The 20,698-nt window shown below is 43.6% G+C and overlaps 3 protein-coding genes across 6 annotated transcripts in view; 2 read left to right on the forward strand and 1 right to left on the reverse strand.

Moving 5' to 3' along the window:
- Positions 1-3,174, reverse strand: part of LOC121594500 (division abnormally delayed protein) — a 129,488-nt gene extending 126,314 nt beyond the window's left edge. Inside the window, exons 1-2 of one of the 4 annotated variants that reach the window (XM_041917808.1) lie at positions 3,113-3,174; positions 1,121-1,867 (exon numbers count right to left, since the gene is read on the reverse strand). In XM_041917808.1, the coding sequence (XP_041773742.1) occupies positions 1,121-1,343 (223 nt within the window). In that variant the 5' untranslated portion in view covers positions 1,344-1,867; positions 3,113-3,174. Of the gene's footprint in view, positions 1-1,120; positions 1,868-2,868 lie in introns of all 4 variants that reach the window. The other 3 variants (XM_041917805.1, XM_041917807.1, XM_041917804.1) reach the window with 3 other exon arrangements.
- A 1,618-nt stretch (positions 3,175-4,792) lies between these two features.
- LOC121592538 (transmembrane protein 43 homolog) lies at positions 4,793-6,424 on the forward strand. The gene is made up of 3 exons (XM_041914069.1): positions 4,793-4,985; positions 5,049-5,272; positions 5,337-6,424. The coding sequence occupies exons 1-3, from the start codon at positions 4,890-4,892 to the stop codon at positions 6,142-6,144; spliced, it is 1,128 nt and encodes a 375-aa protein (XP_041770003.1). The 5' UTR covers positions 4,793-4,889; the 3' UTR covers positions 6,145-6,424.
- An 849-nt stretch (positions 6,425-7,273) lies between these two features.
- Positions 7,274-20,698, forward strand: part of LOC121592182 (protein ECT2-like) — a 75,356-nt gene continuing 61,931 nt past the window's right edge. The window contains 2 exon segments of the mRNA XM_041913565.1: positions 7,274-7,723; positions 8,103-8,673. Of these exon segments, the coding sequence (XP_041769499.1) occupies positions 8,376-8,673 (298 nt within the window). The 5' untranslated portion in view covers positions 7,274-7,723; positions 8,103-8,375.

Consider the following 20,698-nt stretch of genomic DNA (forward strand, 5'->3'; position numbering starts at 1 on the left):
AGAAACATTCCGCTGCCACGTGACAGCAATCAATTTTGAGACAACCGTTAGGGGGGGATTGAGAGCGTAAAGGAAAGGGATGAACCGACACTTCCGAGCCCTTTTTTGAAATGGCAAGGATTACAACATGCGCAACATTATGAGGGAGGAATTTACGCCACAGAAGAAGAGAAAAACGAGAAAACAGAATTTCTTTTTGAAATAATTTGTGACAGTCAAAAAATATGTATACAAAAGGTATATCATGAGCTACTGATGGTTGTTTTTGAAGATATCAATCATTCAATAGCAGCAGCAGCAACATGAATCCATAATTGTAGGATCTGACAAGGAAAATGGGGGGAACGAACTTCCCACTCAGCGCGGTATGGATTTTTTATTTGTTTGAATATTATTTTTTACCCAGCACCGACGTTCCCAGTGTCACGCAATCGATCACAAAAATTGTGCAAATTTGACACCCATTTTCACAATCCCCGTAGATTTGCAATAAAGACAGGTCAAAGGACACGCAACACATTTCAAACCCATCCAGTAGTAGGATTGGTTAAATTTTGATTCTATCGCACGGAAAAGAAACCCTTTTCCAGTAAAGTGAGTTTATTTTTTTATCATTTCTGATTTAATCGAAAGTTTTGATTGAAAGTAAAATTTTCAATGCAATTTGCCCGAGCAGCTACTGCCACTCCTTTCCCGGGCTATGAACCCCAACAGCAGCAGGTAAGCATTCTTAAGGGCTCTGGACTAGGTAAATCACACACACACAGAGAAGTTTTCACCCCTCCGACTTTCCTCAAAGAAAAAAAGGAGGAAAAAGTATGACTCATTTCCGCTTCCTTGCTACCAGCGCACGTCTGCCACACACGGCTGGGCAAAAAAGAATAATAAAGGGGGAAAAGTGGTTACAGAAGAATTTGCGGAAATGTGATGCCAGCACGAAAAACAACAAAAACAACCCCCTTCACACCCATCAAAAGCATAATTTCCGATCGATTTCGCCCTCGTGCCGGCTCTTGCAACGCTAAAACACCCGAAATGTAATGCGGTATAGCGTACATGCAGGCGCGGAGGTTTTTTGTTTCTATCCTAGAGGCTACAGAGGGGGGGGGGGGGGCATTACCTTGACTGACGGTTACATTGATGGAGGAGAAGAAGTTGTTGACACGGTCGCAGGACAGCATCGAGCGGGGCTGGGCGGCGGCATGGTGGTCCCGCCCATCGCCCATCGTATCCCGGGCCGTTCGGTGCACCCGCGACGACCAGGCCGACGGCGGCACGGCCGATTCGCTGCCAGGGACGGTGGCGGCGCACAGGGCGAGCCACACCAGCATAAGCCGGGCCATGGTGGTGTTCGCTCTTGCAGCGGCGCAAACGACGCGTAATCCACCCGCACTCGGGATCGCACGAAATTAAATCGAACCGGAAAACCGGGATGTTTTCACACGCTTACTATTTTCACCCTTCGGTGGGGACAAAACAACACCAAATTTTCACCCTTTTAATTCACAGCTTTTGCAAACTTTTTTTTTCGAGCCACCTCTGAACTTCAGATGCACACTTCACCACCCCAAAACGCACTGTACACAACAATACACTGCCCCACACAGACAGCCACCTACACGCGCACGGATTGCTTTGATCGAGAGGACCGAACGAAGACCATTTATCCACCACGACTACTACTGCGCGTTCAAACAAATCACGGAAAAAAAGACACACGACGGCCACGGATACGGTGAACCTTCCCCCCAGCGTAAGGGGTAGGAAGGGGTTGGGAGGGGGTTTCGCAATCACTATTGCACCATACACATGGGACACACTTTTCACACAGGATGGGGTCTTCTACTAGTTATGTTTTTTAAAAATGCTATTTAATATTGAAAAAGAAAAAAAACAACATGAAAAACATTGAAAATAAATAATTAAAAATTTGATCTTAAAATTAAACACACAAAACAGGTACACTAATATGATATGGAAGCGAAAAGCCAATCCTTTCCCTTCCCGGTAGTCGGTGCACAACGAACACACAAGCACACAAGAAAAACCACTTGTGCAGCATCAGCTGATGAAGATGACGTTTTTGCTTCTCGCGCCCTTCTTCCCTCTCTCTCTCTCTCTCTCTCTCTCTCTCTCTCTCTCTCTCTCTCTCTCTCTCTCTCTCTATCTCTCTTTCCTGCTTCTCATCTGATTGCTCTCGTTTCTATCTCGCTGTAGAAGAAATCCGCGTACTTGCTGCACAACACACCACTTAAGTAGCCCGTCTTCATCCACACATACACGCGCGCACACTTGTATTAAGAAATGCATTTCTGTTGTTGCTCTTGCATATCTGTTGATGCAATTTTCGCTTCCTTCCTCCATTTGCTCTACCTCTCCCATTCCGTGCTACGTGGTTTTCGTGGTTCTACGCGGCCACGAAGACACACACAGTCACACACAGCAAAACATACACACACACACACACACACACACACACACACACACACACACACGTCTTTGGAGCCGGCAAGAGGAGGATTTGCACGTTCTCGCTGCGTTGTTGTTTCTTCTCCACTTTAGATTTGTTGCAATTAGAAACAACATACACACACACACACACGCACGCACGCTACAGCACTTTTGCACAACTTCCTGATAGTGACGACCTGCGTGCAAGAAATCGTTTCTACGGGGGCTGCGTCTGGCTGGTGTGCTGCCTTTCGCTACGAGAACTGGCGAGGCCTGCTCTGTTTTGCACTTGTGTTTTGTTTTTATTAGGACACACGTATCAATCAAAACCCTCCACACTACACGCTGCGTGTGTTCGGTACGGGCGTGCGGGTGTGCGTGAGTGTGTGTGTGTGTCTGTATGTTCAAGCAAATAACCTTCAAGATATTTCTCCTGCTGCTGACGCACTTTGCACCGTGTGTAGAGGACGAGAATGCTACCGCCGGCCGTGCGAGAAGATTCCTGAAGAAACTGACTGTATACACACACGCACCCGTTAGAGTAGACACGGTGAGGCGAACATCTTTCTACCAGGTCCCTTTTTGCTTCCTGCGCTCCGGGTGAAAACAGAGTATAACACGGTACAGCAGCAGCAGTCAAGATGAACAAACGCTACAACACTGAAACGATGAGTTTTTGGGCCACGAAGTACGGGCACGCACGTCCGTTCCGTTCGCGTAAGGGGAAACAACTAAGAGTGCGCACCGCTGTGGAAGACCTTAATACTCTCTTTCTCGCTCTCTCGCATCTTGTTGTGACGAGAGCGAGAGAACGGCGAGAGCTGCAGGAGCAAACGGAATCTTCCCAAGGAACAAAACCGTTGCCGAGAGAGAAACACGTTGCTGCTTGCTCTAATTTGTGTAGCCTTCCCTCTTGCGCTCATCGGCGGACTTTACAGCGCACTCTCGTAATTCCGCACTCCGAGCAAATCGTTTTCAAACAGAGAGCGAGCAAATTTTTTTTTTCTCTCGCATGCATTTGTTTGTCGCTCCTGCTTGCATCAGTGCGTTAGACTGCACGGTGAAGAATATTTGCTCAGAAAAATTCTTTGCGTGTTAGCTAATCTCATTGCGCACACCCGCACTGATTGATTCGATGATTTTATTGAAGAAGTAACGAAGAAAAGGGCAACAAATTAGCTGCATTTTAAATGCGGTATAAAATAAAGATCTGCAAAAACTCGATACGGTATAGCAAAACCGGAAGGTTAAAGATTTTAATGAAGGACATTGAAGGGTGGAATCATTCTGTATCTCGCATACACATAGTACTGCAGCCTACCAGATTTAACTTATACAACTTCATAAGTGTTTTTTTTAGCAGAATCATAGTTTATTTTAAAGACGGTCTAACAGTCAGCCTGACTGGTTCCCTGAAGAGCAGTGGTCTGCGAAATACGGTTCAGGACCCGTATGTGACAGCATAGGTAGACAGCTGTTTTCTCCTCTTGGAAGCATTGATTTTTTTCCGATTTAGTCAATTAAATGTTGATGTTAAACTCATCTTATATGTTTATAGATTTGGGCTTTTATTTTGACAAAGTTCACGAACAACATATGGAGCACGAGCTGACTGTTTGATGAAACATGACTGCAAAATTACTTTTTTATATAAATCTTCAATACTTTCAATAAATTGCATGTTCGCTTTCCCAATTTTAGCCGTTTTTCCAAAATACTATAATTTGAACATGTATCCAAAAAAGGAAAAAAAAACTGCACAACAAAGGATATTATACAGTCAGAATTCAATAGTTGAACGCATTTTAGTTGAACACTCGATAGTTGGCTGATAATTCAACTAAACAGAATGTGTTGTATGGGAAATCCGGTTTTTTTTTGGAAATTTTACAAAAATCTCATGGTTTGCCGAGAAGTTTTTTGTTTTTTTGTATGGAAAAACGCCAACTTAAAAGTACAAATTCAATAGTTGGCATGGAATCGAAGTTCAACCAGTGAATTCCGACTGTATTTCTAATCAGAATCATTGATAAAATTTCCCTAATTTGGTAATGTATTTTATTCTTCCTTCTTATGATAAAAATATAAACACCCTAGAATTCTTTCACCACGGAACACTGTAATAATTGTTTAAAGCACTTGTAATAAAAAAAAAGTCAAAGTCCTTAAAACTAGCGTAATTTATCAAAAATCTCTTTCGCACTCTCCTCAAATCTAACGGATATGCTATAAAATATTTAAAAATCCTTTCCAAGCATCACCCACTGTGTGCGACTTTATAGCATCTGACAGCTGCCAAAGAAGAGCCTTCAAATCTTCCGAATGTCAATCGTAACGAAAATAAACAACATACCGGTGAAAAGTTGGGCGATTACGCCTTCCATGCAACGCCTTTTCTGCAGTTCCGTGGTGAAAAGCAGAAAAATACTCTGCTTAAGATGAGATTCACAGATGCGCTCAAATCCTGCTGGGTAGCAACACTGTTCGGTGCCGTGCTGCTACTAGCCGGCTCCACCATCCTCATCTGGAACGAGGTAAGGTAGCAGAAAATGAAGAATCCCTTGATCGTTTCACACTTCTCACTGCAATTTCCGTAGGGTCGAACGATTCGTATTCTTTTGTCGTTAGATGAGGCCCTGAACGATGCAGTCACAGTGCGAGCCGATGAGCCGTACGAAAAACAATACGAAGGACGCTTGATTCATCTCAATGGTGCGCTGTCGACGGGTGAGCCGCTTACCGAACCGGACTACAACATCCAGGTGCAGGCGGTGAAGCTGAAAAGACGCGTCCAGATGTACCAGTGGGTCGAGGAAACAGTGTATGAAAATGTCGTTTGCATCAAATCAAAATCAGATCAACTTATCTTATGTTCATTTTCGTAGGGAAAACCGGTTCGGTGAATCCGTCGCGACGGTCGAGACGGAGGACAGATCGTACTTCTACAACAGAGAGTGGCGCGACGAACTGATCGACTCTCGCAGCTTCTACATACGCACCGGGCACCATAATCCCACCTCCTTTCCGATCGACTCCACCGTCCATCTGTCCGAGCACGTGCACGTCGGCCCCTATGAGCTGGGGGCCGTAGCGAAGGAACGCTTCAAAACCTTCCAAGAGGTCACATCCGACACGCGACCGGAAGACCCATCGGTCAGGATGCACTCGGGGCTGTACTATCACTGTAACGACATTTGGAACCCGGAAATCGGTGACATACGGATACAGTTTGCGTACGCCGGGCTGGAAGGCTCGTACGTGACCGTGGTGGGGAAGCTGGAAAACGGTAAAATAATACCGTACGAATCGACGCACTTCCGCAAGGTGCTGCTGCTCGAACCGGGCGAGCACAATCTGCACGAAATCTTCCGCTTCGAGCACCAGCAGCAACGGATGAACACGTGGGGCATACGGTTCATTGGCTGGATGTTGCTGTTTTTCGCCACCATTTGCAGTGCCACGATCATGCAGCATCTTGCCAGGGAGCACCGGCTCGTGCGGCTATTCCTGCCCGACACTAACTTTACCCTGTCGACCAACATCATGATGTCGTTTTCGGTGGCGCTGGTGATTGTTTCGATTGCGTGGATCGTGCATCGGCCGTGGCTGGGCGGCGGATTGCTGTTTGCGGCCATGTCACCGTTCCTGTACTGTGCACGCGGTATTATGGGCAGCTATCAGCGGATGGATTGAGGCGTGAGGATGAGAAACGATTTTAACTAGCGTGAAATATGGATGTAAGTTTTAACCAAATCATGTTGTAAACTGGTTTCTTTGTTTTGTGATACAATAACCTGATTTTGTCATTGGAGTGTCGAGTGTGCGTTCTTTGAGTTAGTGTTTTAAAATGAACACTTATTCCTTAAATAAATTGTAATAAATAATATGTTTTTTTTTTTAAAGAAATCAAACTTCAATTGTTACTTATAAGTAAATGAGTGAAGGAGCATCAATACTCACATGTTTAAGACAATAAATAAAGATTCGATAAAAAGAAGGATTCTACCATTACAAGCATGTTGATAAACAGCATTAAATAAAACACTGTGAATGGTTTTGCACATAGCACTTAATGAGCAATTCTAGCATCATATTTCTAGCATAAAAAACCAACAAAAATTATTGGATCAACCGTCAACGGTCAACTTCAAATGCACGGGGCCGATGGAATATAAATTTTAAAGCCAATACTTTTTTCAAGTAGCATTGGATTTAATAAAATATGAAGGAGAATGTGGTATTTATTCCTTATTAAATGAAAACTGCACATTAATACATTATTTGACTAAATAAAACAATGATTTTGTTAGGCTAGGACGAAGCGTTCTAGCCGTTATTTTAAATTTATTCATGTCAACTGCTTCAACTGGCAGCACTGTCACACGCCTGTCAGTTGTGCAGTACTAGAGCTCTTTGCACACAGTGGTCGACTGCAGCAAAAATGAAGCGAATTTGTTTTGTAACGATTTTAATATTGATAAATAAATGAAAAAATCGCATTTTTTGGTCTTTGATTGTGCTTCTCGTAATTTGCAGCGGTTCTTGAATCAATTAAAAGAGATAAATTTGTTACCAATGGATATCCAAAAATAAATAAAACCAGATGAAAAAAAACTCTTATCACCGACAGACACCATTAAAATGTCGTTAAAAATGTTAGGTAATTTTTTAAACGCCTTTACCCACTGATCTTCAACAAATTGGAGGCAAAATAAACAGAAAACTAATTCCCCGAAATAAAAATTTCCCCTTCCGCATGTCCGTACGGTTCGCCCCAGCGTGCGCTCGGAGCTGTCCGCCAGCTGTCACTTTCAAAAAAACAACCGTAAACGCGCCGCAACACAACTGCCAAGCGAAGCAGGGCAACACACACAATCGCTCTCGTAAAGTGCGTCGCGCACGATCGCGAAAGATCCCGGGCGGTACGGTCCGGCGTTGTTGGTACAGTGAATGTGTGTGACGGAACACTCCTCCCCCCAGGCAAAATATGGTGCAGTTTTTCGCGAGAAGGCATCATCGGTAAAATTACGATCGCGTCGTTTGCTTTGATTTTCCCCCGGCGGCGTGGTGCGACAGGGGGGCTCCCAGTTCAGGTGCGAAAAGTGCGCGTCCCGGTCGTAGTAGGGCTTCGCATCCCGTTTTCCTTCTGTGTGGCTCGAACGCGTGCATTTTTACAGTAAAATAAAACGGAGCAAACTGCAAGATTTAGTGCATGTGCGTGTGTATGTGTGTGTGTGCAGTTTTTCTTAAGTCAGTGAAGTTTTTCCATGAGGTAAGAAAAACCTGTTCTCGAAAGTGGGTTCAGAGTGCTTGTGTATGAGTGTGTGTGTGTGTGTGCTGTGTGTTTCTTGTACCTGGGAGGAGGAAGGAAGCGTGAGCGCACGCAGCATAAGCACAAGCCTCCGGTAGGCTGTGCTTCATGGGCGCCTCTGTGCAAGCTGGTATGTGTTAATGTGTTCTGTGCGCAGTGTTTGTGTTAGTGTGTGAGTGTGTGCTTGTGGTATGAGCCGTTCGCAGCGATTGGTTTCAATTTGGCAAAAAGGGGGAAAAAGTATGCTGTTTGTATGCTGTGTCGCGACAACTGAAATTAAATAATCTTTCCTTCGCGAACGATCGTGCCCATCGTACTCATCATCAGTGGACGTGATAAGGCGCCTGTCTTTCTCTTCCAGACATACGCTAAAGAAGACAAGTACTACATTCCGATGGCAATGAGCTGAACATAATTTAAAAGAAATCAAAAGAAACGAAAAGACATCAAACTGCATCAACTGTGGCTGCACATTTTAATGCGTAATCAAGTGCACTGACCCTGTGGTAGAGTGCGTGTGTGTGTGTGTAATTCACCGTTTGCTGTGCAAACGACCACCACCACCAACAACAACAACGTCGCGCATCGTGTCCTTTTTTGTGTCCCCGAAACGATGAAAGAATCATTATCGCTGCATGAGAAGAAGGTTAGCATAATGTCGAGCGGCATCGGCGGTGGCGAGACGGGCGAAACCGGCCTAACCGCCGATAAGAAATTGATCCCGATCACGCATTTGTCAGCGTGCCAGCAGAAGAATCTATTACAACCAATCGAAAATACGGCAACGGCCGTGGAGCAGCAGCAGCAGCAACAACTACAACAGCACCAGCAGCCCATCAACGGTGCGGCGGCGGTGCTGTTGGCGACAGGGCTTCCACCACCACCATCATCAACAGCTGGAAATGTGGAAGGTAAGTTCTCCCCTAGGACAACGCCACTCAAGTGCGTCGCGTTAGAGCAGGCTTAGAAGGCTTGAGCGCCTGCGTGAGCGAGTGAGAGTGTGCGTTACCATAACAACATTCCTATGATGACATCGCACTCTCTCTCTCGCTCGCTCGCTCCTCACTTTGCCGATTCGATGTGTCGCATCAGCAAACGAGCGCTTGTGTTTCGTTCGCTTTTGCATATGTCTTTCTCTTTCCCTGTTTTTCCTCTTCCATTCATCTCGCTTACTCCTTCAATCTGGGTTATGCTTCTTCCGTGTCCCGTTTTGTGGCCGTATTTACATGTTGGTTCTATTTTTCTTCCCTTCTTCTACCCTTATGCTGCTTGCTTTTGGCAATTGTGTTGACTCGCCACCATTCGTAAGAGTGCTATGTGCGCTTTGGTTTTTGGTTATTTTGAATTGCAACCTTCCTTCCCTCCCGGACTCATTATAAACTTAACGATTACTTGTAACGATTTTGAACGAAAATGTGCTGTGTGTGAGAGAGACAGCAAAGAAAAGGCGAAAGAGAAGAAGCGTAGAGAACGAAGAACAAGGAGCATAAGTATGCTCAATGATGCAGAGCACAAAGAGGAGCAGTGTGAACATGTTTGGCGTTTTATGGGCATTATTTTGGAGTTGAAATGAAGGAAAAAGATGTTTGTGTTTTTGTGTTTTTTCTTCTTCATTTTTTTCGTTTTATTTTGCATTTGGTTTTTGTTATTGTTAAGCATATTTATTGTTAATTTTAAATTGATTTGTTCGAGATAATTTTCATTTTTTTGGTAGTTTTGTGTACATTTTTTTTCTTTTCGTTAGCCTTTTCAATTTCTTGTTTGAAACATTTTTGGTTTGTTTTTTTTTGTACAATTTTTCTTCTATATTAGAACTGTTTTCTCTCTTCTTTTGTTTATAGTTCGGCTATGTTGTTGCTCTCTTTTTAAACCATTAAATTAGTTATGGTTTAACTGTTATTGTTCGGCTTGTTGTTGCTCTCTTTTTAAACCATTAAATTAGTTATGGTTTAACTGTTATTGTACAGACTCAATTCTATTTTGCTAGATTTCATGGATTTCTTTAATTGAATTTGAATTATTTCTTGATTCCTCCATCGTCAAAATGAACTCTCCCTTATCTCTCTGCCCTCTCCGTCCTTATGTTGTATCTTAGTTTTTTTCCATTATTTTCCATAAAAATCATGTGATAGGCCTCAAAAGACTTCCACACCCGTCTATCTTCTTCATACCATCGCACGCTTCAAACATTTATTTGTTTTTTCGGTAATACAAAGCAACAACAATAAAAAAAGGCTGTTGTTACACACCAACCCATCCACCCACCACACTGAACACATATCAACTCCCTGGTGGTGGAAAGCATCACCAATAAACAAAAAAACAAAACAAAAAACTCACCTCCAGAGCGACTTTCAGTGCCTCTGTGCGTGCGTGCGTGCGTGTATGTGCATTTTGCGTCATGTTGCGTTGAAGCTGAAATATTCTGCTTTGTCTCAATGTACCACACCGACGTTTATTTCACATTCCTTTCGGAAATACATTCTGACTCCCGGACGCCGCCGCTGACGTATTTGCAAATATCAATAAGGGAAAAAGAGGGAGAGAGAGAGTCGTATGCGCGGGCCAGAACGGTGTGGTGATGGTTGCTTATTGCTCGGGAGGAAGGGAAAAGAAGATGTTGGCAGAGCTGGGTGGGTTTAGTCCTATGATGTCATGCTACTGGGGCAGGGAGGGATGGGAGATTCTGATTCCTGCCCAAAAAAAAAAAAAAACAAAACAAAAAAATCATTTGGTATGACTGCAAAGTTAGTCATTATTCTTGCCTGTATTGCTTCGACAACAACACCTTATCATTTCTTGGAACAGAATTTTAAATCGATTGTTAAAACTATCAAGCAAATATTGACACGCTACATTTGATGTTAATTTAAAAACACATCTTTTCGCCAAAAATCAAACATATTTTTAAGAAATAAATAAAATCCCTTTTCTCGGAACGCTTTTTTGCGGGTTTAAGCGGGGCAACAGTTAAGTGTTTTTCTTGTCCATTTTAATGGCTCAACGGTCCCACCCTCCCGTTCTCCGTGTCCAGTGAAGCCAACAAAAGCAAGTAAAACAGTATTTGTAGTAGTTGCAGGCGAGCGCACCGGCACCACCTGTTGTGTGCAATGAAGAAACCCCTGCGAGCGAGAAGGGATGGATCCCTTTTTCCCTGCTGTTGCTGTTGTTGTTGTTGTTGTTGGGATCCCGCTTGGCCCCTTTGGCGGCACCCCTTTTGCTGCTAAGCAAGCGAGCTTTGTGCTACTCTCTCACGCAGTGTCTTCCTTTTTCGTATTTTTTTTTCTATCTCCACCGCGTCCCGGGCAGCAAAAAGGCAGCTTCTCGTGCGTTGTGTCGCCGCGTTATACTTGCACGATTTTTGAAGCATGACGAAGGGTGAATGGTTGATGAAAAGGGTACATTTACGTTGAGCTAGAGAGTGTTTGAGGGAGAGAGAGAGAGAGAGAGAGAGAGAGCTGGGGACGAGACGGATCACCTTGCGGTGTGGGCAACAGGTTGATTACGTGTGTCCATCCTTTTGCCTTGCCGTCATGGGACGTTTTTAGGGGGGTCGCAGGGATGGTTAGCTTTGTGTGTGTGTCTGTCCTGGGAAAAAAATGGGAACGATATATTAACTCAGCTACTGGGCGGATGAACTTTTGCTTCTCTGTAGGGATATGGGAGAAAAATGAGTTTCAATGTAATTCGGTTTAGGGGTAAAGTGGCTCCGTTTAAAATGGAAGGTTTGCTGCATTGTTTCGTGTACAGGGAATCTATTTCTGCTTTAAATAAGAGAGCAGAACATCAGCTACTTCACATGAAGGCGACTAAATGTCTAGTATTTTCTTTGTACTGGGACAACAATGCTCGACTCGTCATAGCAAAATCAATTTCACCAATTGCAGCTTTGATCCATTCAGTTAGAATGATGAAAATTTTGACAAGCGTCTATTTTAATTGGCTTGATTGACAGATGCGCTCGGTCGATATTTTTCGACAACTCGTGTGGAAATAATCATACGACTCCAAATCAATTTCGTTATACGTTTAACTGTACTAAACAATTTACAGTGTTTCTGTTAATGCTTTAATCACCATTTTAGAAGAATAAAAAGCACGCTTGATTAACTGTGGGGGAAGGGTTTACGATTCTAGTCAGCTTTTTTACATGGAGATTGACATTTGGCGGCTAAAATCTTGAAAATATGATAAAACAATTTAATCGATTTTTTTAAAATAAATAAAAGTATTATCACCCTTTGCTAACAGATGAAGTGAAAGTAAAAAGGATTTTTAAATGCATCTTTGTTTGTACAAAAATGGGGAAATCCAATGTGGTGGAACGTAACTATCATTTGCGATGTTCCACTTTCTAGGCTCTATATTGAATTTAATTTCAAACAAATATTCATCAAATAAAAAATCGCAAGCCATAAGAAAGTGCTTTTTATAGGTTGCAAATGCTAACATAAATTAAATCCTATGGCTTTATAGTGTGTATGTGTGTATGAAATTTTGGCACATTTTTTGCATAAAATTGCGCAATGTCAGACACATAATCGAACACGCTAAAAGGTCCCTTATTTGCACTGCGATTAACTCAGCTTACAAATATCTCCAATACTTTCAAAACAGAAACTATTGAAAAATAATAATCAAATTTTGGATCTGTAGATCCATAGGTTCAATCCAGTTCGTGGGGAATGTAGATCCATAGGTCACTGATTCAATCCGGTTCGAAGGACCAAAAAAGTTAATTTCGCTAGCCTTATTTATGCGTAACCTATCCGCAATTAATTTCTAAAATAGAATTCAAACTAATAAAATTCAAATTATTATTCAATGTTCAACACTTTAAGATACATCCTATTATAATACTCTTTTAGAAAGCAGTACATCATCTCGAAACAGTGTCATCGGCATCTTTCCAAAGAAAAAATAGCTCATTCAGAAAGGTACGATCAATCTCACAAAAGCATTCTTAATCCTACGATGATCTCAGACTGGAAAGGAAATTTGACCACGGGCACACCATCACAAAGCCACACAATAGCAAAAGGTGACTCACATTCCCCCCCCCCCAACATCGGTGCGTAAAGTAACACTTCTCCACACACCACGACGCGCGGGGTTTTTGTGAATGAAAATGGTCAACCATTTCCATAGCAACACTGCGGGGCAGGCTAACAGTGACAGTGCTCGATTTGTGTGATGTGCTCTCGAGCCGCTGACAAGGACACGGTCATCCGATTTTTGAAAAGCGACAAAATGGCAGTGAAAGGTGCAGCGATCTTTCACATTCGTACCTTGTGTGTACCTGGGCAATCTATTTTCGGGGTTACGCTTTACAAAGGTAAACGGGTGTTTTCATTTTGCATTTTTTTAACCACTGAAGTTAAGATGAGTAACACGTTATGCAAAAAAGGGGTTGAAAAATAGACACACAAGTAGATCTCAGTCACCTGTGTGTGTGTGTGTGTGCAGCTTGTATGAAAACGCTTACCAATTGAGCTGTTTAAAGTCGTACATTTGGCATACAAACAGATGGATTCGGTAATGCGTCACGGTTTGGGCCGGTGATGTCAGCGACCGGCGGGCAGGAAGGACCTCTCCTCTCTCGGCTAAATGTTGCGTCCAAAAGTCACAAACTCTGACTAATGCTACTTTGCATAAATTGTAACGAACTCCAACGGGAGCACCGCTCTTACCAGGACCGATCGGGGTTTGGTTGGCATGAAGGTTAAACGCCAGGGTATAAAGGGTTCAGGTTGTCGGTAAGAAACATCAGGTGCGCGCGAATGCTAAACAGATGTTAATGAGCGAGAAAAGTGTGTGTAAATGAGCGTTTTTTTGTGTTGTTGTTGTGTTGTTTCTTCCTGCCGAAGGCCACCTTTCGCAAAAAGATGACTTGATGGGATTCTTTTGGCTTCTGATCAAGGGGTTATTGTGCTGGAACAAGGCTCCAAGGCTACTCCAAAGGCCCAAAAAAAGGATACAATTCCCCCCCAAAGGCGAGGATGAGGATCCCCTTTTCGAGCGAAGCAATTCTTCACCTCGTTTGTCTTAATAGGCCGGTTAATCTTCCGTTTCGGGAGAAAAGGGATGCTTCCGGTTTGGGGCTTTTTGTTTTGTTTTGTCGTTAAGTGTAAAAAAATCTTTCTTAAAGAGGGATAGCGCTTTGGCTTCTCGAGAAATATGAAATGGAGTGTGTCTAAAGACAAAACTTTCTGGTGAGAAAATTAGAAAAAAAAGCCTCACACCCACCAAAATAACATCATGAGGCATGAAGTATTACCCCCAGATAAAGGATACGGATACGAATTGGAACAAAACGGATGAGATAACGGTAGGGAACGGCCCTAACCTGGGTTTTTGTAGTAAGGAAAGGAGAAAAACGCGCGCTTTAGCAACATTTTAAAAGTTAAGATTTTGCGTGCGCTTTGCAAATGCAACCGTAAGGAAGAACTTCCGCTGTCCGGCTTTTCTGGAACCATTTTAACTCGTTAGAAACGGAGCGGAGCTCCAGAGATATGGGGAGGAGGGGGGAGTGTGCTTGTCTATGAACGAAGAAAAACGTAAATTTTCTTCCCAAACTCGATTTGCTGCTGCGTTTTTTTCGGATAAGGATGTCGGATAAGGATGTTGGGAAAGATCCTCTGGAAGAAAGTTTACATTGCTGTTAGGATGGATTAATGCATCTTTTTTTAGGGGCGCATCTACCACCTTTAAACCTTGCCGTGTGCGATACTTTACAATATAGGTGTTAGAAGGTAATGGAAAGATAATGGTTTCGTAGCACAAAAGTGTTGCGATTTGTTTTCCCGGTGACTTTATTTCTTCAGGGCCCGGTGGAATGAAAATGTTTGCACGATCACTCGAAAGTTTAAAAAATGTGCCCACAACAGCCCACTTGGTGTATGTGTGTTAGGAAGTAGGTAGTGGCTGCTTGTTTTGGCACCTTCTTTCGTCAACTTTGGTTGCTCACATCCACCCATCCACCCGAGCGACGACAGGGCCATCATCTCCGGTCTCATCTCCGGCCATGCTGGCTGTGCCGTGTTCTACTCCTTTCAAGGCGTGGGTCGCGGGCCTTTATGTTTATGTTGCTCTTTTGCGTGCTTGCGGCGTACCGGGCCAGCATCTTTGTAGAAAGGTGCTAATTGTTGGCTTACCGTTGAGGTCGGTGATGTTTTGCTTTACGAAAAAATGGCACCAACACCAAGTAATTTGGGTGGCTGGGGAAAAGAAAAGGCAACACTAAGTAATCTGGGTGGCTGGGGAAAAGAAAAGGCATCAGTTTACTTGTTTGTCGTAATTTTAACTTCAGTTTTACCTTAGCGTTTCGTCTTAGTTCCATGAAGTCGTCGTCGTGATTATAAGTTAAGCTATTTAACAAAGCTTATAGTAAGTAAAACTGGCTTTAAAGTGAGCATAAGTTTCAAAATGTGTAAATATACACGAAAAGCAACTTCGAAGTAAGTAAACGAAAAAGAAAACGAAAGAAGTAAACGAGAGAATCAAAGAAAATAAATGAAAATGAAAATGAAACAAGTCAAAGAGAGCAACAAAATATAAGAAAAAAAATGCATCGTACGAAAAACGATAAAAGATAAAGAAAACGTAAAACAGAGAAACAAAATACAAGAAAACTTAGAAAGAAATGCAAAGTAAGAAAAACGATAATAAATAAAGAAGAGGTAAAATAATGAAATAAAATACAAAAAAAAAAACTAAATAGAAAATGCATACAAACAAAAAGATAATAAATCAAAAATGGTAAAGAATAAAGTAAAACACAGTAAAGTAAATACAACCAGTAACCACTTCATATGATTCGATTTAATGCCACTACCAAAGGACTGTTAAATGTATGTAACTCACATACACACACACACACAATCTCAATGGAATTGTCCCACAAAAGATTTCTATTGCCCAACTGGCAAACAACCCGCACAATGACAGGGCAGATGATAGTTGTTTGGTTGATAGTTTCGGGGTGCAATATTTATATTTCATAATGCAACTTTTCCGACGAGATTTTGTTGTTGTTGCTAGAGATCGACTTTCTAGGGGGCGGGGGGGGGGGGAATCGATCGGAAGTTGCGCGTCCGAAAGGATTTAACTGGGATGGGGTTACCTAGGAAAGAGAAGGAGAGCGGTCTCGTGGTTGTGGCAAAAGTTTGCTCCATTCACTTGAACGAATGGGGCACATACACACACACATCGACTCCCACAGGAATAGCGCCCTCTGGACAACACATAAGAGAGCCTTTCCGATTACAGCTCACTCCCTCTCTCTCTCTCTCTCTAACTCCAAACTTCTAGTGCGGCTGAAACTAGAAGCTTTGGGAGGATGGTAGTGAAGTGTACCGTTTAACGTCCTGTGACCCCTGCACCGCAACCAGCTCTAGTATCCGGGACCAGTAGCAGCAGCAGCAGCATGAATGTTGTTGTGGGGTGAAGTGTTTAAATTGTATACAAAACTTTGCCGTTTTCTGTGGCCCCACTGGATGACATTTTCTCGGTAGCCACGATGGCATAGGCTGCATTATTTCCTACCGGTTTCGGTTCAACCGAAGGTCGAACTGTCAACGATGCACCCCTCCCGCCCCGCAAAGGGCAGCCAGACATGCATTGCAAGGGGAAGAGGAGAGTGTGTTGGACTAACTTTCGGAGGTCCCGTTGTGTAAAACCCCTGAAAGTCGCCCACAGCCTCCGGTAACACAAAACATCCGGTCCGCGAGACACGAACTCGCCTCCTCCCTCGTGGGAACTCGTGGGGACATTTAGCCCCATCACCACCGTTTGGATGCAAGTTTGGGGTCGTACTCTCTCTCTCTCTCTATGTCTGAATATAGCGGACCTTTAGCCTATTGTGTAAACACGCAAACATAGAGAGAACGAGCGGTGCGTGGCTTCTCTGTTGTCCTTTTTCGGACCGTTGTCATATTATACCAAAGCCGTGCGCTGCTCCCTTCAACAATGTGTCTCTCGGTGTGGTGGCTGTGGTCATCAGCACACAAAAGCGTTCGAAAGGGTGATGCCCCTTGTTACGTTGTCATTAGCGGAAGACGGCCAAGGGCGACGATGGCTTTTATCGTCGTTACAAAGCGCCTCCGAGAGAGGGATGAGGATGTGTCCTGCTTGGGCCAGGCGGCGTTTGGGTAAACATTGCAGTTGCAGTTTCGCAAATTTCGCGAACGGTTCGGCACCCAACAGGCTCACCATTCGGCCGCAAGAGCGTGTGTTGCTGAGTTGCGCCAGGCCGGGGGCCCGGTGGTTTAGGCGTAAGCGTAGCCAAACTTGCCGCTAGTTATCGCCCGAAAGTTAGCAAAGCCACACATGGTGTGCCGAAAACTCTGCGCTACTACAGTTTACACTGCATTTCCGATGGTCTTTCGAACCTTCCGGGATGATGTGACATTAAGCCGCAGTAGCGAGGAGGGAGAGCAGCAGCAGCGAGTACGATGGGACAAACCGTTTCCCATATCGACTGGGTTAAATGAAAGGGGCAACAATGCTTCGGATAATGCTGTTATAAATTGCTCGTCATTGCGAATGTTCCGGTGCGACGAGATGATGACATAAAGGGAAACACATGCGTGTGTTAAATTATGCTTCGATTTGCTGCCGGGCAGCAGTTAATTGATTGAGGTGCATCAGCAAGTGGTAGTCTATCTAGACTATTGTCTATCTGCAAGTTCTAAGAATATTATCTGAATAGAGGAAATTTCTCGCATCTCCTTGTTTTTTCTGACTAAAAGGAGTTTCGGTTTCGTATTAAGTCTGAATTTTTGAAGTATTCGTCTTTTTTCCAAGTATGGTTTGCTGTGAGATTCGGGAAAGGCTACTTCTTCTCCTAGAGAGACAACCAATCGTTTCACAATACCTGGAGTTTCATGGTTTGTTCAATTTCGACTACAAAACAGCTGGTTCGTTTGTAACATATCTAAGTTACCTAGCGATTTGTTGGGTACCGTCAACGTTTCTTTATGGTTGGGATGTTTTGACAGGCTTCCACAGAGTCCAAAATTCCAATTATTAGAATCGGTTGATTGGTGAAAACAGGTCCTCTAGCATTAAAAGGCAATCATTCGGAAATTCTATCTACGAAATGTATCTACAGAATACATTCTGTAAGGGCTTTTTTAAGGTTGCTTGCATACATTCTGGGGAAGCAGTAGCATCATAACCGACCGTAGGTAATTCTCAGAATACGATACGATGTGATCCACACGCAGTAGCGTATTCTTCATGTTCTGTTATGTTAATATTATGTCAACGTTTTTGGTACACAGTTAGACGAGTCAGCGATGTTACGCTTGCCATGATAGTGACTTCTTGTGATATTGGGATTCAAATTGAACAAATTTCTGTTGTTTGAAGTCAACTTTGTTGTACATTGTGGACCTACGATTTGTGTATTTGCGTGCTCGTGAAGTCATATGACAAACTTTGCTAAATCGTGCATTTTTAGAGTCGTTTAATGCCGTTTTTAGTTAATATTGAATTTCTCAGAATTTCTTTATCGATTGTACGCACTGATGAATATTTGTAAACCAGTTGTGAGAAATGGTTGTTTGGCGCTGGTGATAAATACTACAAATACAGAAAGATCTTATCATATTTCCAACTAAATGCTACAGCAATGAACCGTATTTAAGTGCATTGAATCGGTCATTTGCTAAATATCGTCTTACATTTATTACTTTTGTTCTAAATTCAATAGAAACTGTGCCCGTAACTTCGTCTTTGTTCAAAAGTCAACGGAATATCTTTTTAAACCCAAAGTACAACCCTTCTTTTCGATCGATTTTTAAAGCCAAAGCACCCACCAACATTAAAGTTTGCTCCATGTTCGTCTGTAAAACGCGGCGCTTAAAGCTCGTTCCAACCCCTCACGCACACAGGGAGGAGGAGGGGTTTATCTCCTCTCCAGTCGCCGTTGGGCCGTTGGTTTGTAACCCACGTACTGGCTTCCCTTTTTGCACACTCACGCCCACTGGGCCCGAACAAGCCCATTGCAAAATCCCTATCCTTGCAAACTGTTTTGACTGGGCAGAGAGAAAGAGAGAGAGAGAGAGAGAGAGAGTTGGTGTGCGCAAAAACAGAGGCACAACAGCATAACTATTTATCGGAACCAATTTCTCTAGCGGGCGGCATCGGCGCGCGCGGAGCCTGTTGTTCGTAGGCCGAGAATTAGCCCCACATACACCATCACTCCCGGCAAAGCCCTAGTGCGCGCGGGGTCGTGTGGTTTCTATGGGTGTGTGTGTGTGGGGGCTTTAAGCTGAAAACTCTGTCCCGGTCCCGGTCGGACACTGGGGCAGGGCGGACTAATCCTTTTCCTTTTTCCCTCCGATCCACTATTTTGAGCATGTACAATTTTGCGGTAAACCAAAGAATACTCCCTCTCCCGCATCTTCGCTAGACTATAAACTACGCACAGAGCTATCGGAATAGGAACCAGTCGGCAGGGGGAAGAGGAGGTAAATGGTCGTAGTTTTACCGCCACTTGTAGTTGTGGGGTCAGCAGAGTCGTCGGCACCAGGCAGGCAAACCCGTCGAGATTGTTTTGATTTTTATAGCCAAACACAAACAGCACATCGAATCGAATTGGCTTGGCATATGGCATACAGGGAGACAGCAGAGGGAAAGGGATGGACCGTACTGTCAGGAGGGATTTTAGAGGAACAAATAGAAATTCGAATAAGCTGCTTCCGTCTACTACCCTTTCGTTGATGACGGTGCCGGCCACAACAACGGTACCCACTTTCCCCGTCATGTGCGTCCTTTCGCCATCAGTTTTGGTAGGAGATTCGCGGAAGCTGTTCTTCACGTGGCCGGCGATATGGCCGGCGGGATATCTCCTCTTCCTGTGCGGCTAAAATCCCTACCAATTGGTTTCCGGCGTCGGATACTTCCGAAAGGCATTTAGGGGCCTCCATACGGTCGGTGGCGAAACGAGCAAACCGATATCATTTCCAATGTGTGTGTGTCAGCGGACCCAATGCCATCGTTTTGGATTTTGAAGTAATTTGATAGTAAAATAAGACCACCCGGAGGGACAGAGGAGGGCTACTTTAATTTTATCGGTCACTTGTAGAGACGGCGAGAGGGTGTTTTTTCAGTGGTGATAGCAAATATTGGGTGGCGTGTGTGTATGTAGTACATCGGTACAGTACCAGCCAGTACCCCCTTTGGAGGAGAAGCGTATTGTGCTCCGAGTGATGGTGCTGATGATGATGACGATACTAGACGGCTGGATGGCCTCTGGCACGAGGGGAGGATTTATTTGATGTTGGGCCAGAGGCCGGCCCTGCCTGGAGATGATTGAGGCGGTTGAATAAAAACACTCCCTACACACGTAGAAATGGGATCGATGAAGCCGCCGCAGCTGTACTAGCATCAGCTCTCCTTGTTTATTCGATAGATGTTTGGTGGAATAATAAAAGTTTATTACGGAACTTGTTGAATAAGCTTGCCTAACCTTCAACTTCCTTCCTCTCCACTGTGGTAGGAGGCGGCTCTCTGTGGGAGGTATTTTGCGTTCGAATTTGTTTGTGAAAATCTTCTTGGATGCGATGGAATTCTTTCGATGACGTCCAGAATGTGGGAATGGTGAGAAGCTAATATTTCGTGTTGCTTGCCCGTTAAGCTGTTTAATTATTTTAAAGTATTGGCATGATAGCTCTATATGGAGCAATCAATGTTTCTCTATTATAAGCTGTAAATTAATGTTAAAAACACTGAAAGTCGATGTAATCACAAAAAACTACAATATTTTGTAAAGAAATCATGAGCTTGTTGCAAAACCATGTTGATAGGACTATTTTTGACATAACAGTTTAAGGCATAACTTCATTTACAGAATTCGTTTTTCGGCTCTTCACTGAATCTTTTGATATACTTATAAGATTCTCCGTAGTATGATGCTTTCTTGTGCTAATA

Source organism: Anopheles merus, chromosome 2L (assembly GCF_017562075.2).
Source record: "Anopheles merus strain MAF chromosome 2L, AmerM5.1, whole genome shotgun sequence".
Taxonomy (NCBI): domain Eukaryota; kingdom Metazoa; phylum Arthropoda; class Insecta; order Diptera; family Culicidae; genus Anopheles; species Anopheles merus.

Excerpts from the sequence above, each read along its gene's own strand:
- LOC121592538 (XM_041914069.1), top strand. The coding sequence starts at position 4,890 with ATGAGATTCACAGATGCGCTCAAATCCTGCTGGGTAGCAACACTGTTC. Across the intron at positions 4,986-5,048 it reads CCATCCTCATCTGGAACGAG|GGTCGAACGATTCGTATTCT; the intron begins GTAAGGTAGCAG and ends CAATTTCCGTAG. Across the intron at positions 5,273-5,336 it reads CAGTGGGTCGAGGAAACAGT|GGAAAACCGGTTCGGTGAAT; the intron begins GTATGAAAATGT and ends TCATTTTCGTAG.